This window comes from Syzygium oleosum, unplaced genomic scaffold (genome assembly GCF_021117445.2).
Source record: "Syzygium oleosum isolate NSW1041296 unplaced genomic scaffold, Sole_v2.1 Sole_v2.08, whole genome shotgun sequence".
NCBI classification, from domain to species: Eukaryota; Viridiplantae; Streptophyta; class Magnoliopsida; order Myrtales; family Myrtaceae; genus Syzygium; species Syzygium oleosum.
In genome coordinates this window covers 5,289,018-5,306,828 of record NW_026607492.1, presented here as the reverse complement: position 1 = coordinate 5,306,828, position 17,811 = coordinate 5,289,018, and the positions used below count along the sequence as shown (strand labels likewise).

At 39.8% G+C, this 17,811-nt stretch overlaps 2 protein-coding genes across 2 annotated transcripts; one reads left to right on the top strand and one right to left on the bottom strand.

The window, feature by feature from the left end:
- Nucleotides 1-3,609: 3,609 nt before the first annotated feature.
- On the bottom strand, nt 3,610-7,148 carry LOC115685897 (GDSL esterase/lipase At5g55050-like). The gene is made up of 5 exons (XM_030611038.2): nt 6,947-7,148; nt 6,625-6,767; nt 6,317-6,538; nt 4,760-5,006; nt 3,610-3,836 (listed from the first exon to the last, which is right to left on the bottom strand). Exons 1-5 carry the CDS (start codon nt 7,146-7,148, stop codon nt 3,610-3,612), a joined length of 1,041 nt encoding a protein of 346 aa, XP_030466898.2.
- Nucleotides 7,149-11,964: 4,816 nt separating this feature from the next.
- On the top strand, nt 11,965-17,811 carry LOC115685311 (protein S-acyltransferase 10-like). The gene is made up of 11 exons (XM_030610354.2): nt 11,965-12,358; nt 12,542-12,656; nt 13,741-13,815; nt 13,915-13,986; nt 14,094-14,225; nt 14,457-14,490; nt 15,232-15,341; nt 15,859-15,945; nt 16,421-16,504; nt 16,989-17,054; nt 17,526-17,811. Exons 1-11 carry the CDS (start codon nt 12,265-12,267, stop codon nt 17,698-17,700), a joined length of 1,044 nt encoding a protein of 347 aa, XP_030466214.2. The 5' UTR covers nt 11,965-12,264; the 3' UTR covers nt 17,701-17,811.

Here is a 17,811-nt window from a genome sequence, read left to right as displayed (position 1 = left end):
GTAGCTTGCCGTACTAAGCGCATCCGCCAGGAATCTCCTAGCCATACCAGCACTAGAGATCATTTTATGGGCCGTCTCTAGTAATGTTTTGCTCATCAACTCTGCAACCTGTTGTGGTTCATTGGCATTAGTGCGGTGTTTCACTATGCCTTCCTTCATGCAGAATTCGTTTAACAGCTTCGAGCAAAACTCCATACTATTGTCAGTCCGCACATGCTTAATCTTCTTACCAGTCTCCTTTTTTATCAAACCTCTCAACTATTTGATCCTGACAATAGCATCAAACTTGTGCCTAAGCACAAACACCCAAATCTTCCTCGAGTAGTCATCAACAACTGTAAGCATAAATTTTGCACTCTTTCTTGAAGGAAACCGCGACAACCTGCGAACATCCAAGTGAATCAATTTTGCAATTTCCGTGGTTTCTCTGACAATCGCACTGAATTGCACTTTCCGCTGTTGATCTAAATCACAACACCTGCATACATTCAATTCGTCAGCAACATAGCCACATAGCAAATTCCTTTCACTTAGAACCTTCAGGCTTCTCTCGCTAATGTGCCCCAAACGCATATGCCACAATTCAGATTCTCGAACGGATGCATCCAACGTCTCCGCAGCGAATTCCGTCACTGTCTCACCTTGAAGCTCATACAGGCTATTATGCTTGATTCCTTTCATTATCACCAAGGCACTTCGAACAACTTTCAGAAGTCCACATTCTGAAGAATGCCGACACCCAACTGAATCCAGGGCACTCAAGGAAATCAGATTTTTCTTCAACTCTGGAACATGCCTCGCTCCAGTCAATGTCCACACAATACCATCATGCATTCTGATTCTAACGTCACCAACACCTATAACATCGCATTCAGTGTTGTTCCCCAACTGCACTTTACTACTATCCGTGCACTGATATGTAGTAAACCAGTTCCTATTTGGTGTAGCGTGAAAAGAATAACCGGAATCCATAATCCATCCGCCAAACGACGAATCATCAGTGACAGACAAGACTAATCAGCATTAGCCGAATTACTGTATGCTATAGCTGCAACATCATCCGCATGATCAACTCTAATTCCCTTACCCTTATCGTTTTTCAGCTTGAGGCAATCCCTTCTAATATGCCTCCTCTTGCCACGGCTCCAACAGACGACATCACCAGCCCTAGACTGATTTCGTCTATTCGAGTTCATACTACTCTTGCTAACACGTGTACTAGTTCTTCCTCTTCTTTCACCTACTAAAGCAGCTGATACATGTTCGCCAGATTCTCTTCTACGGATGTCCTTACTCAGAATTAAATCTAGAACACCATCAAACGTCAAACTTGTTGACCCAGAGGAATTACTAACAGCAGTAACAGTAGTATTCCAACTATCAGGCAATGAGGATAATAGAATCAAAGCACGTACCTCATCTTCAAAGTTAATCTCAACTGAACTCAATTGACTAACGATCACATTGAATTCATTAATATGATCAGCAACTGACGCACCTTCGCTCATCTTCAAATTAAACAGACGTCGCATCAAATAAACTTTGTTGATCGCTGAGGGCTTCTCGTACATGTCTTACAGGGCTTTCATCAAACCCGCAGTGGTCTTCTCATTCACGATGTTAAACGCGACATTACGAGCCAACGTCAACCGAATAACACCCAAAGCTCGTCTATCCAGCAATTCCCAATCAGCTTGCTTCATCGTCTCTGGCTTCTCCCCAGACAAGGGCAAGTGTCGTTTCATCTGATATAGATTATCCTCAATCTGCATCTTTCAGAAACCAAAATCTTTCCCATCCAATTTGTCGATTCTCACTTTTCCTTCTTCTGTCGCCATCGATTCGCTTCAACTCAACCAAGTCTAGCTCTGATACCAATTGTTACGGAAGCCAAGCGATCGAACAATAAAATTGACAAAATAAGAAAATAAATCGGACACCAGATTTACGTGGTTTGGTCGTAGTGACCTACGTCCATGGGGAGAGCAGCACGAAATTTCACTATAAATCAAGCGATACAACCACACTCGAGTCACTCAAACACCCTAAGTGTTTCCCAAGCTCCAATTACACCCAATAACTCACGTAGTGTTTAGCCCACAATTCTTCACGAAATAATCTCTCAATCTCGCCAAGTAATTGTACACAAATCTTACCACAAGATTTAATCGCTATAAATACTTGAACTCTTGGTGTAATTCCACGAAGAAAACCCACACCAAGCGCTCGATTGAACACGACGCTTCAAGAATCAATTCTTCGTTCTGGACATGGACTTCAAGGGAACCACGCCGCTCTTCATCAATGACTGCGCTCCGAAACCCACAATCCGCTTTTATATGTGTAGTCAGGAAGAGGATGTGGCCGACTTAGGATTGGAGTTGGAAATCTGGATGATTCGGTCAACCAAACATGGCTTGGAATTTCCTTTGTTGACCGTGACTCCTACAGGAATTAGGAAAGAATATTTTATTCTTTCTATTTTCCTTTTCTTTTGTTTGCTGCCAACTCTTGCATATTAGGAAAGCAAATTTCCAATATTTCCTTTTGCTCGATTTCAGTCGTCCGCAAAATATTCAATTTGAAATATTTAGATTTTCGCTTTAGGTTCAAACTCGAGACATATTTTAACATATGTTAAGCACAACTATTGCAAATTCCATGCTCTAATCAAACCCGATAAGTTATTATGCTCGTGGAAGATACAAAAAGGACAAGGCATCCTAGTAAAATTCATAGGATTTGAGTATATATCTACGTGGAAAAATCCAAAAGGAAAAGACCATGATCTTTCCTTAAAATAGATTTTGGTGGAAAACCCTAGATTGATGGATAGACTTAGTTATTTCCCATAGGGTACGCTGTGGCAGAAAAGGAAGGAAATGCAGCTAATTGATCATGGGTAAATTATTCTCTTACGCATCTGTGTAATCTTGATGACATCGAGATGTTGATTAAAGATAGGTTTAACTTTTATAAACCATTTTAGAAAAGGTGGATCAAAATGGCGGGAATTATTGGAATCGGCAAACTGTAGTCTAAGTTGAACTTAATATAATGCGTCCCCCGTAGAACAGTAACGTAGTTTATCTTTTATGAAGCGGTCGGGATGTATCCGAACCAACTTTCATGCATGTCAAACATCTCCGAGCTATCGTAAGGGCCTCAAATCCTAGTCTTTCTTACTAGGGCATTGCCTGGTCATAAGTCCCACCTAAGCCGGGTCTGATACACGGATTGGTCGCAAAAGGCGCACCCGATCAACTGCATGGATAGCTTTCGGTCTTTGGAGCCACCATGGATCGGGATCCGAAAGATTTCAAGTTAGTATGGTCAGTAATTTTTTAGGATTTTGTGGCTCGAACCAAATCAAGAGCCTGAACTTAACAGGATCATTCCGGCGAGATGTGTTCCGATCTGCACAGATGATTAGGATCTTGATAACATGCACTCAAGGCCACTGTTCATGGTCCAGAATCATTCGTGAAAGCAACGTGAACTATAAAACTCGAAACTTTGTTAATCAGATGGAAAGTTGCTGCCCCATCTTAATACAGACAGGACTCCACTTGGATGATACATTGGCAGAAATGTCATGATTCATTTTAATTAGACATAAATCCGAGCGACGGAGCTGAAATTGAGGGGGGCCACGAGAGGGGGCGAACCGGCGAAGAGAGCCGCTGCGGCCAGCTTGGCAGCAGCCTGAGTTGGATGGAACTGGTCCCAGAACAAGTAGTCCTCCCGGTTCCGGCACACTCGGGCCGTCGGGGAGCATGCCGATTCTGTGTTCAGTGTCCCGTTGCCACAGCAAGCCTTTTGCACCTCTTTGAAGGCTGCGAAAGTAAATCGATAGTGAAAGATTTGATGAGAGGATGATAAAGACAACATTCTTCTTGTTATAATCTGATCCCAGGAAAAAAAAACAAAAGAAAAGAAGCAGAAGAAATCTTAATGAAGATACTATGTCTCGTTAATTGATAAATAATCTCCGTCGGGATAGTGAACCAGAAGAAATTGATGGTCCATTTTTGCTGATAAATCTATGAAAGGCCGGGGTGTTGGGCATCGTGGTGATCGCTGGGCAGGTCTAGGCCGGGCCTTGAAGTTGTGCCTAGATTTTCAGCTAAACCCGTCCATTGTATAACTTTTTGGGATAAGTGTATTGGAAGTTCTAAAACTCGTCACAAAAATGCAACTAAGTCCTAAAACTTATCAAATTGGTCAAATTAGACTCAATTGCGCTTTCGTGACAAGTTTTAGGACGTAATTGCATTTTTTTTCAAAATTTAAGACCTTACTGCACTTTCGCAACAAGTTTTATGACTTGATTGCTCTTTTTGAAAGTTTCTGAACTCAATTACATTTTTGTAACAAGTTTTATGACTTCCATTGCGCTTATCCATAACTTTTTTTATACAAACTTATGGTATAGGTCGGGGTTGGCCGGGGCGCAAATGCCCTTCTCAAACTAGTCTAAACATTATATCGGGCCATGCCTAGGTAAGCTAGCTAATCGCCAAGCCCATGTTTAGGCCCTTTGAACGGAGTCAAGTGTGACCCGCCGTCCTAACATGTAGGTACGTCGTGCAATTTTATAATGAAAGAGGGGTGAGTTTTTTCTTATTTCCAAGAGCTAAACCTTTGTAACATGAAGCTTTTTAAACCCAACAATGCCGAAAAATTTGCTATTACCTTAAAACATAATTTGAAGAGAAACGCAATACGTAGTCGTAGTCATATCATGAAGATCACTTACGGAACGTAATGTTGATGATACTCATGGTCGCCAAATAAGCATTCCCGAGAGAGAATTGCACTCCTTGATGCTCGGACTTCAGCTTCGGTAGGACTCCTTTAACTACGGCCAAGAACGCCTCAGCGTAGTCGTTGATGTCCTGCATGCAACCGCCGCTGCCGTTGCCCCGCAGCCTTTGGATCGGGACGCACCCGATCGGCGGGATGCTGATGATGCCGAACCGCCTCGCTCCAAGTCTTGCCAGATTCTGCGAAACATGGTGAACATATAGTAAATTGTATTATGACGCGCACCAAGTGCATCTGCTAAAATGCAGCCAAACCATTTGACATGATATAAGGTCCACCCGCTCGATATATGGTTCTAACCGACCCCCCGGATTTAACGGTTGGGAGTGATCAGTTCCCGGTTCCCAAAATTGGGAACCGGAGACCGGACCAGACCGATCTAATGGAACCGGTCACTAAGGGTTATTTCACATTTTACTAATTTTTATCAATGAAATTATGTCAATGAAATTCACTTAGGGTTTAATTCACATTTTACTAATGTTTTCAGTGAATTATGTCAATGAAGTTCACTTGGGGTTTAGTTTGCATTTTTCTAATTTTTTTGAAGAAATAATAAAAAATAGTATATGTAGTCAGTCCGGTCCGGTTGGTCCTGTTCGGTCCAATTCCCCATTGGAATCGGGAGTCAGGCTGCTCGGACACCAGTTCTACTTTTAAGAAGCAGGAACCAGATCGACACTCCCGGAAATCGCACCAAACCGGCGATTTCCGGTTTGGGCAGTCCGTTTTGTACACTCCTAGAATAGGCAAAAGAACACTATAAGTGCCATAACTTGTGTACGACGCTCACTTTAGTGCCATAACTTTTTTTTGGATCATTTTAGTGCTAAAATTTTTGAAAAACAATCACTTAAGTGCCAACTCCGGTGCCGTACACAATTTTTCGCCGGAAATCTGACGTGGCATTTTTTTATTAATTTCTGAAGCTGACGTGGCTCGCCGGAGTCTCGCCGGAGATTGGCACTTAAGTGATCGTTTTTCAAAAATTTTAGCACTTAAATGTTCGTTTTTCAAAAATTTTAGCACTTAAGTGATCGTTTTTCAAAAATTTTAGCACTAAAGTGATCCAAAAAAAAGTTATGACACTTAAGTGATCGTTTTCCCTCCGACTTGGCACCAAAGTGATCCGAAAAAAAGTTATGGCACCAAAGTGAGCGCCGTACACAAGTTATGGCACTTATAGTGTCCTTTTGCCTCCTAGAATATATGCACTCGATCCACATTCGCCTAATAATTTTTTCATATTAAAAGATTTTTTTTTTGGGTATATTAAAAGAGTTTATATATATGAAAGAGTCGAATAAGAAATTCTTTGAGTTGAAGGATACAGGCATAACGTGATAATAGTTAGTGCTTAGTTCTGTCTTTTATGCCAAACGTTGCTAGTCAGGTAATAAGTGGTAAGAGCCCTATGAATCTCCCTTCTTGTTAAGGCAAGGACTGGCCAGTTGCCCCCTGAATGTGTGAAAGAGGTTAAGATACACACCTTCAGGTGAGCTTCATATTGGTTACCAAGATTCACGAGGAACTCGGGGCTCCGAGATTGACTGGACTCGAAGTAATCGAAGATGTCGTTGCTTCCGACGCTGATGACAAAGAGGGAATTCGAGAGCATAGTCTTCCCTCGAGATGTCCCCATCAGTTCCGTAATGTTGTTTCGAACCGTCGCATACTGCTCCACCTGTTCCCCGAACGGTATCACTCGCCCCTGTTTATTAATAAGAGGGCGCAAAGTGCTTAGAGGTTAAGCAGTCGCGATATGCGATATATCTCGGAATCAATGTGAGAGCTTACAAATTTCTTCCCCGTAGTGTCCATGATTCCTGACCCTCCAGAAGCAAAGTTCACACCAGTGAGTACATTCCTCTTGAAGTTGCTCATCTGGGTGATGAGTGACAAAAATGGTCTTGGACTTCTCTTGTGACCCATTAACCTCGCTACATACACCAAAAAAGAACCCCCAAAATATAAATTAATAGTTATCATTACAATGACAATCACCAACAGACATCAAAAGTAATGAACTCAATGTTTCTTGATATACAATATTCACTTGATCGAGTGGAATGAATCCAACAATGATTGTGCTTAAACGTTGTTCTCTAAAGAAAATTACCAAGTGCATCAGCAGTGTTATAGCCATTACTGAACCTCCCCGTCGGCCGCGAGCCGCGAGAACCGATCCCATAGAAACTAATGTCGGCCCTTGCTTTACACCCCGGCAAGAAGTTATTAGTCCCGACATCCATCGTCGAGTCGCCGAATAAGAAAATCGGGAGCTTGTCCGCTTTAATACGAAGCAAGATCACCATAGTCATTGCTGTAACGAGAAACATAGAAGTTAAGGGCTTCTTTGCCATGGCAAATGCTGTCCTTTTCTTTTCTTGGAGAAAATATAGGCTTCAGAAAGATTTTCTCGAGTTGGGTTTTGGCCAGTCTTGCTTTGCACCATGGAGGCCACGCAAACTTATAAATGAAGCAGGCTGAAGTTGGAAGCAATTCAAGAAGCAGCAACTTCGCCAAATTATGATGTGACTTGAACTAAGGAGTCATTATCCCAAGATCCAACTGGTTCTAGGCAGAGAAACCAAAATCTGATCTACATCTGGGCGGATTATTCTAATAGATTTTATACCAGACGGCTGGAGAGAGAGTATAGTCGAAAGAGAAAGGAGGTGATTTATGCCGAATACTGTCATAGCAAGCAAATTTTGCAAGATCAATGGGAATAAATTGTTAGGGCATAATGCTGAGAAGACAAGACTACGAATTTGTTTGTGTGACAAAAAGGAGAACTACTTGAATCAGTTTTTCTATGTTCATGCTTCTTCTAATCTGCTATACCTAGTCATTGCCAGATGCTTCGGTTGTTCAGACATTACCTTTTGGTACTCAGGACCTAACCGTCCCAGCAGACAGTTCTCTCCAAGTTGAGTTTTTTCGGCAACAATACCGAATCCGACACTATCATAAGGGTTGCTCATGTGATAAAGAGTGTATGTGTCTTCCTCGCTTAAGATCTAGGTTTTGAATTATTGTATTTGCGCATTTTCTTGAGACCCCATATAGAAGTAAAGACCCTTGTGCTTAAATTGGTGTTGACCGAATATCTATATCGAAAAGTCTAATCCAAAATTATAATTACTCAGATTCAATATCCTAACGTAGGAACAGATTCAGGCTTCCACTTTTGTTCCGGTCTGGTTTGTATGTGAGAACTAGTGTTAAAATATCATCCCACGTTACTTGACCACCGGTGCAAATAAGTACAATCTTATTCATGCGATCTCCATCTAATTAATTAGTTAAGGTTTTGGATTTGGCATTTTAACATGGTATTGAATGAAGATGCACTTCGAAATGTGACTATTGATTAGAAGGTCGTCAAAATCTTAAGCTTATAAGTAGAGTGAGACTGTATCCCTGTATTGAATCCGGTTCCCAGATTGGCAAGCTCAGCTCTCAGCTCCGGCAAATATGCTTCCAAAACCTGGCAATTGACACGTGGCCAACTATTGCATTCCTAAGAGCCTCCTTTAGGGTTTCCTCTCGAAGCCGTAGCCACCCAACGTTTTTTCTTTGAAGCTACTCCCCCGAGGGAGAGTCTCCCTCCCTCCCTCCCCTCTCCCACTCCCCCTCTGTCTCTCTATTTGTCTATCTTCTAGACTTCTTCGTTGATTTCATGGACGATGTGTGTGAGAATGAGCTGTAAAATATATTTATGATTGTAATTAGCTAGAATCAAGGATTATAGTTAAATATCATTGTGTTAACAATGTGATCGAAATCCTCTACGTAAGTGAGCTTTAAAGATCGAAGCACGAGTGCCTCGGGAGAATCTGCTCGCTCCGGGTTTGCTCACTCGCTCTAGCTCTAGGTGCTTGCTCTAGATAGTCGAGCACTCCACAAGTCTCCGGGCTCCTTTGTTGCTGCCTTCAGCAATCGGTTTATTCAAAAGTGATTTTGTGATCAACCGGTTTCTCTTTTTGTATCTCTTCTCTCTCGTTCTAGAGCTAGATCTAGATTTTAGTACTCTTCTATCCTTTTACGAGGCGTTTTTTGTGCTCTTTCAACCTTTTGATGTTGTTATGGTATTTATACAACAATGACGCTAGGGACGCCAAACTTAGGCGCGCATTGCCTTTTGGCAAAGCCATAGCCACTAAAGAGGGATTTCTTGGCATGTATTTGTCATTGATGATGATGCGAAATTCGGTGATCGATTGCCAATTGTGCTTTAATGCTATGATAGATCCGTCTCTATGCAATTAGCGAGTCTCTGCAGGTTGTACCAAGTTGATTCATTTTTCAAATTTACTTGCTTTATGGGATTTTTATTTTTATCTTGAAATTATGGACCTCTCATTCATATGAAATGAAAATTTTCCTTCCGACCCAAAAGAAAACTATTGCATTCCTAAGTGCTAACAAAAGATGTTGGGATGAAATCTATGAACCAATTCATTTCATCCAAAACACAACTTCGCTTTCAGGGAATCACAGAGGAAAGACAATCCTGTTGTCACTTTCTAACCTTTCTTAAAAGAAGTTTGTTCACCACCGAGGTAATTGTTCCTTTGAATTGTTCTAAGTATTTTCCACCACAATGTCCCGGGCTCCACAAATGTTTTCAATTCTGAACCTCTCCTATCCAAGAGTTAAAGAACCATTGTCCTAGATATGTTGTCTTAAAATGGAGACCGATTTAGTCCTAAACCCTTCAATCGTACCAATTTAGTCTTAAATCTTTTGATAATTTGCCAATGTAGTCATTCCGAGTAATTTTGGCCGGAATTGCTAAAGGATTATATTAACAAATCGTTAAAAGTTTTATGACTAGATTGGCACAATTGAAAAATTTGGAACTGAATTGATCGTCGGATAATAGATTTATAACTTTTGAGACGATTTTATCCGTGAGTGACGAAAGTATCTCCTCTAATTTTGCAGAAGCTGGCAATTATGTAGTCGTTCCTTATCAGATTGTGCTGAAATTTCGAGAACATCTATACATCTAGTTCTTCAACCAGACCAAAAGGTTGTGAGCATGGGAGATTCAGAAGTTTGTTTTTCATGGCCAGATCGCAGCTGGTCCGGTACATAAACAAATGGCTTGTATTTATTTTCACTATTTACCCCGATATGAGACCAAATTTGTGGCATATACCCGTGGGTCCCATCCTGCATTCATCGCCTCTTTCTTCTTTCTTTAACAATAAATATTCCAAAATATTGATTAGATAAAAAAATATATATATGTGATTTAAAACCATCATTAATTTAAATTATCACTATTAGAGAATTATTGAGTTTGTTTGTTTAAGATTGCTTAAATCAAAAGTACTTCAACTATACGTATACATGTCGACGTATGATACTTTCAGGTGTTTCTAATTTAAAAAACGAAATATGTGGGTAATAAAATATATATTAAAGGAAAAATAAAAATAAAAGTAAAAGTTAGTCCGCACGTGAACGTAGTTGATGGGATGCAGTGCGATGTTTAGACTCGGTAAAACTATTTGTGATTCCGAAAAAGGTATTTGTATGATGTGAAATAATATCCCTAATATGGTAATTGCTGCTTAAACACATAGTTTTTGAGTAAAATTAAGAAAAGGTAATTTTTCGCAAACAGATTGAAATAATAGTAAATGTGAGACTTAACTTCAAATTTAAAATATTACAGATTACAGTTTAATTCAAAATACCAAAGATTCATATTTGTAATTGATAATTATCGCGATTCTTTAACTAATGAGTTTTTCCTTTTCGAACCAACATTGACTTATGACTTTTTTTTTAATTAGTAAGCCTATATGCCGATAAAAATCTTTGGTTAAAACTCGATATTGAAAGAGACCCCTATATTTGCTTTTGTAGAAACGATAGCCATATTTTACGCAACTATTTTTGTTTTCCTGGATAAAAGTTTTTCGAGTGTTTCACGGTAAATTAAAGTCAAAATTTGGAAATTTTAAACAATTTAAAAAGTAAAAGTCGATTCCAAGACACTCACTTTGAATTTTCACAAAAAATTGTAAAATAATTAATGACACATTTTTTTCCATATTTATATCTAAATAATTTTTGGTCAACAAAAAAGAATTAATAGGCGAGCCCTTAAATATATAGAGCTAAGAGTGCCACTCCTCATTTTAATGCAGATGGTGCGTGTAAGGATAATAGAGGGGCGAAATGTATTATTGCACAATCGAATAGAGGCTCGGTTGTCCAAAAGTGGACAAGATAAGGAAGAAGGAACTCGCCGGTGAAAATGGAAGTTGCAGCTCTTCTTCTCATATGCAAAGCCGCTCAGTCTCTCGGCATCCATAAAGCTGTCTTTAAAAGTGATTATAAGGCGTGAAAAGTCTTTTGCCCTTGGTGTATTCACCTTTTCGTCTCGAACTCTCATTTCCTACTTAGCAACAACTTAGAATGGAGTTTAAAGTAGACCGATAGAACTAGTATGTTCTCTTCTTTTTAATAATCTCCCATTTAGATGGAGTTGTTCTTCAATGGGAAAATGACACAAATAGTCCCTGAAATTTGACTCAATGTGCAATTTGATCCATGAACTTTTAATTTGTTCAACATAATCCCTGAACTTTTATCCAATATTTAATGTAGCCCCTGAACTTTCAATTTGTTCAATGTGGTCCCTGAATTTTTGATACATGTTCAATATAGTTCTTGAACTTTATAATAACTTTATAAAAATGTTCAATATAGTCCTTTAATTAATTTAAGTTCATGGATTATATTGTACATTTTTATATAGTTCAAGGACTAAATTGAATATATACCAAAAGTTCAGTGATTACATTGGACAAATTAAAAGTTCGGGACCATATTAAATATTAAGCTAAAGTTCAGGGACTACATTAAACAAATTAAAAATTTATGAATCAAATTACATATTAAGCCAAGGTTCAAAAATCGTTTATGCCGTTACCCCTTCTTTAATCTATCGTCTTGATGTAGGCTCCGGTTCCTCCTCGTAATATCCGGACTACTTTGATGCGATCGGAGGTTCGTTTTTGGGAAAAAAAAAAAAAAAAAGGAGCGCTACACCTAAAAAAAACGCTGCATTAAATGAGAAAGAAGAAAATGGCGAAGAAAAACCAGACACGAGTTGTCATCTTCCACCTCCAGCTCCCTCGTTTCAGTTTCTCCCTCGCATCATCCCCTCACACTCTCTTCCCTCCATTGATTCTCCATCGAGCGGCCGCCGTTCCTGCTCACGCGCGAGCTCGCGATCCTCGCGGCTCGATCTCGCATGCGAGATTCCTTCCCGGGAAGGAGGAGGAGGAGGGGCGGGCTTCGTTTACCCCGGAAGGGGGAAGAGGAGGGACGGGACGCGGCTCCGGCGACAACCGCGGCCTGGCCTGATCGACGCTCGGATGCGAGTTCGCGCCGGCTCTCCTTTCTCGGATGTCGACCGGCGGAGTATGCGCGCCCATCGGGGAGCTGCGCGATCGAGCGCTCGACTGGTGCTCCCGCTGCTTCCCCTGCCTCGACGATCCCGGTGAGCCTCCTCCTCCTTCTGTATCTCCCCCGCCGTCGTTTCTTGTTGTTTGCGAGGAGTTTTTCTTTTTTTGTTCGTCCGCGAGGGTTCCGTTGGGGGGGGTTTAACTTTCGCTGCGCTTGGCGTTTGCGGCCGGTTTGATCCGCCGTCGTGTTCGACCCTGTTGATGGCGTGACTTTGCAGCTCGGAGATCTTCGTTGGGGCTGAAGGTGTCTGTGGTGGCGCTGCATCTCGTATACGCGGGCTTTCTGTTTTTGTTTGACGAAGGCTTGATCGAGAAGACGAGAAGGGAACCGTGGTACGTTGATTACCTCTCCTGTGTTGTTTACCTTTCGTGTTGGATAAAGGTTGCAATTGAGGTTTTGCAGTGTGATTAGTGGACGTCGAGCGTCCTAGTTAACGCGAGATTTGTTGTTGTTGTGGGAGGAAGGGTAGAACTTTAGAGCTCTAATTTCGGCACTGAAATAATACTAGAGCATTAAATGCTGATTGTTTTTTGCAGATGATACTTCTTTGGACCGTCTTTAAATTCAATTTAGCCACTATAGCATTCTGTTCGAATTCGTCTGGAAAAAGGTCGCTTTTACCTGTTAGGGAGTCACTGAAGGGAAGTAAGATTCAGGTTTTTCGAGGATTGAGGGCTTTTCTGACAACTCATATTAATGTTTCAAAAAGTTTAAATCGCTTAACGAACTAAGTTTGGTTTAAGTTGTGAATATTTGAGAGGCTTCGTGATACACGTCTCTCAAATGCTCAGATAAACCAAGAGTTCAAATCACGACTCAAGTGAAAAGACCATAGTCAAAAGCCACGAAAACATTCCTCGATTTGTTGGTATAGTTTTTTAGTCCAAATTCGGAAATTATAAATTGATAGTAGAATCTCATGGAATTAGCTTAATAGTTAAGGAATAGATTATATGCATGGATTACGCGCACAGAACATTTTGGGCCCCATACTGCCAAGTGCAAATAATTTCATGTTTAGGGTATCCACTCGGGGTTTAGCTTGCACACATGGCCCATGAGATTATGGGGTATTTCATGAACTCAAGGTTTACCTACTTAAGGTGGGTTTCATGTCTTAAAAAAAATGATTGTTGATTTCACTAATACTTCTAATTGTTTTGGATGAGAAAATTCCCGTATGAAGCTCAAAATTCATAACCATAGTTGCTGTGACCAATTCTGCTCGAGCAATAAGATGGTCATTTTTTTTCACTTGTCATATTTGGAAGGTGTCTACCCATTCACCGTCCTAAAATTTCATTGGATATTGCTTGACAATGAGTGCTGAGTCTATAAATGTTTATTAATCTGTGAATAACTTGACTTAAAAAGTCAGTTACTTCACTTTGCTAATTTTTGTTTCGTACTTGTCAGGTACACTGCCTTGTATTTGCTGCTTTTTGTTGCTGCATTAATCCAATACTTCTTCACAGCTGGTTCTTCGCCAGGGTAGACGTCACAACCGAAAATCTATGTGTCGAACAACTTGGAGTAAATGATCTACCAGGTTCTTTATACCTGATGTACTTTCTTCTTTTATGCTTTTAGATATGTCCTTGATGCAATGCAAACTTACAATGAAGCAAACTTACTGTTTAAGAGGAGTCCAACAGCTTCAAAGTAAGGACTTAATTCTTCTTCTAGATTTTGTTATTAAACACAAAATTCATAATTATTTATTTCAACTCATTTTGCTGCTTGGATATCTTTACAATGTTCAAGTGAAGACATCCTGCTTCAAGCAAATATGGTCGCTTGACTGGGACTGTGGATAATGGTCAGTCTGGAAGAAATTCTCTTGGAAGTAGTTCTTGGTCAAAGATGGTGATGGAATTTTATCCCACTGGAACTTCCATGAGGTAGGGAGTCATTTATGGCAAAGATATGTGTACACACTGAAGTAATATTCTGTGACTTTTCATGTTGAGTTCTTCCAGTGTAGTCATTCTTCTTTGGCCTGCAGTATTACGATTTTGTATACTACTGTTGAATTCCTCTAAGTTGTTCTAAAATCAGCTTTTATAAAGAGGATCTCTTTTCCCTTCACCCTAAACTTTTTTCTTTCTAACTACTTTGTCATGATTATGCAGAACTTTGACATGCTCGTACTGTAATATTGAGCAGGTAACTGTCTCTTGGTTTTATGATTTAGTTTACTGTATATCTGTATATAATCTAGGCATGCTTCCATTAATGCTCTTTGACAATTGCAACAGAACGGGAGCTCCTGTTTTCCTTATAAAAGTTAGTAGCATGAACAATACTTCCCTTTTTTGTGACACTTAATTGGGGTGCTGTCTTACTGGCAAGAAAGGGGCGATGTTTACTCCTTTGGTATGGACATATGAAACCCATATCATTGCAAACTCGTATTTCTCTGGACATCCTTTACTTAGGTAAATTGGCTTAGTTGATTATTCAACCACTTACTTTTAGATTACTATTTGGTCGGTCAACCCCTGCAGTGATCCAGTGGTCTCTGCTATCTATGATGTTATGGGCAAACCGGAAATCAAAATTCAGCACTTAAACATCATCAGCACATGTTCAAATGCTCAGCTCAGCATGTTGTAGATAAGATTATTGAGGGACTCTGTCTGCATGCATTTGCACTGGACAGCAACCTAGCTGTAGTTGGAGAAGCTCAGGGAGTACATTGTGTTAATAATATTGTTGAGCTTTCCTGCTCCTATATCCATTTTTTACCTTGATAGCACTATCATCTTTTGTTCTTATGATTCAAAACTGTGACAGTTTTATTTCTTCTAACTGTTAGATAACTTTATCTCTTCTAATTTGGCACCAGATTTTGGTGTCCTTTAGATAAGTTATCCTTGGTTTAACTTCACCGAATCCAAATTGCAGCCTCCAAGAGCAAAGCATTGTCATGATTGTGATAAATGCGTTCTTCAATTTGATCACCACTGTGTTTGGCTTGGAACATGCATTGGCCAGGGTAATCACTGTCGTTTTTGGTGAGCTTACATCTCTTGCTCCCAGTAGCTAGCCCTGTAAATAGACATTTCCTTAGCTAGCACATAATTCGTCATGGAACTTCGATCATGGAACATGCACAGAGGCACTGGGAGGATCTGAAAATGGTTCCTTAATATCTTGTGAATTATGATTAAAACGAAATCATTTACGGGATCAAACAACTGATAGCCGAGCAATGATACAGGGGTAGTGCCCCCTCTGCAGAATTCATCTCCATCCACATGGTGTGCCATTCAATTTTTGAGTTTTTTTTTTTTTTTGAAATTCTTAACACTGGCCTTTCAATTTTTATGTTCTTTAAAGACTTTCTGAAGCATGCTAAGTAACAAACTGTTCTTTTTGTAAATTAACGCATAAAGCACTAACGCAATGAAGTACAATCAACACTCTAACTGAACCATCACCTCAAATTGTGAATAATAAGTTTTTTAGAATAGAATTTTCTTCATTGATGACAAATCTTTTCTACTGAGCGGTTGTGCCTTATTATCCCAGGTGGTATATATTTGAAGAGAATGCACTGTGCTTGTGGACTGGCATCTTGTACATTGCATACCTGAAGACTAGCATATCTGGGGCTTGGTATGTGTTTTATCTCTTAAAGATGTTTTACTTCATATGGAATGCAAGGGAAATTACTTAATTGAATTAATACCAAGGGAGCACCACTCTACATAGAATCATCTGTAAGAGGGAGAATTTGAGGTGCAATACAGAAATATCGTCAAGGATAGATATTTTCCCTTAAACAAAAAGTGTAGCAACTGTAACCACCTATTCCTTAAAACCAAGGTTCCTGGTTTCCAAAAGATTTAGAGATTCAAAAGCTCAAAGTGCTCGGTATCCTTTCCTTGCTTGCCCTGCCGCACTAGGCATGTTAAATAGCTGATATCAGGACCTCTGTAATGGGAGCATTTTTTTTATTGCTTATTACCAGTCCCTCAGAAGGAGAGTGAATTGGTTTGTGACAGTGGTTCTTTGATCCGGTGTCACTCGTCTTTTTTATTATTATATGTCATCCATTAGTGTCTGAGGTCCTTGTTGATTATGTTGACAGGTGGAAGGATCTGATAATGATACTACTATTAATTTCTCTGGTGATTTTATTCATCTTTCTTCTCCTACTACTGCTTTTTCATAGGTACGTGCAGAGTTTGCTATCATTCATCTTTTCAAAAGAATTTGTTTATCCAAGTTTCGCTTTCTTCCTTTTTTATCTTTAGTATGGTCTCCGGTTTCTTTCCTATGAATGGTCACATGTCCATATTTTGATTGTTGGCTGTCGTGTTATTTGGGTTGATGACTCGGATGCATAAATATATCCCTGTCATTGAGGTGTTAATAAATAGAATCCTACTGACCCTTATTGTTTTGTTGTATTATAGCAAATTCTTTCTCCTGGTTGACATATGCTTCAGGAAACTGACTTGTATGATGAGCTGGATAGACTTCACCTACATTTCGATCCATCGTATTCTATTGTTATTATTGGTCTTACTGGTTCTGGAAGTTTTTAATTCTCATTCCATATAAGCAGCTGAATGACCTGAACGTTTTTGTTTGAGATGTTCTTCATATATTATGTGGATTTATACCTGTTAATCCTTGCATCACCTTCGCTACAGCTACCTTGTGCTGACGAATCAGAGCACCTATGAACTTGTCAGACGTAGACGCATCTCATACCTCAGGTAAGTTGTTCACTGCTACAGTGTTTTAGGATGTTTACTAAATCTCCATTCAATGGTTGGAGTAATTGGCTAAGAGAGGCTTGTTTACAATTCAGTTCACTGAGCAACACCTATCTTTTACTCTTTATCAATATGTTGTTTTTTCTTTTAATCTGCTCTACTCTAGTTATATTCTAAACAAAGATGCTTGGCATAAGGTTTCTCTGGTAAAGATAATGTGCAATCTGATGTGAAGAAAATTTTCAAGGACATGTACGATAGCCAATTTATGTTCTTCATGTGAGTGTTCAACAAAACATGAAATGACGACTATTTGCTTGCGTCCATATAAGTTGCTGAAAACTCTCTTTGACAAGCCCTTTTTTCATAGAGAGTAGGCTCGGAGTAGCTAATCATAATTGCCCAAATATGTAAGGCGCACTAATGATGATTTTAGAGCTCTCTCACCTAGTTCCTCTCGTGAACTTGCAGAGGAATTCCTGAAGGACTGTTCCCTTTTAGTAAAGGTGTATGCAGAAACTTGTACAGATTCTGTTGTGCTCAAAGCAGCATTTACGATATGGAAAGGCTGCCCACAGCTCTCGAACTTGAAGAGAAGTCAAGGCCATACAATTGCATGGATGTTCTAACATGCCGTTGCTGCTAAGGTTTTGACGCATTTGAAATTCAACTCAACTATTTTTCTCTGTGCATATTGTTTAGTTCAGATGCTGGCATTTACACTGTCAAATTGCTTATACGAGCTTGTTTGTTGTTC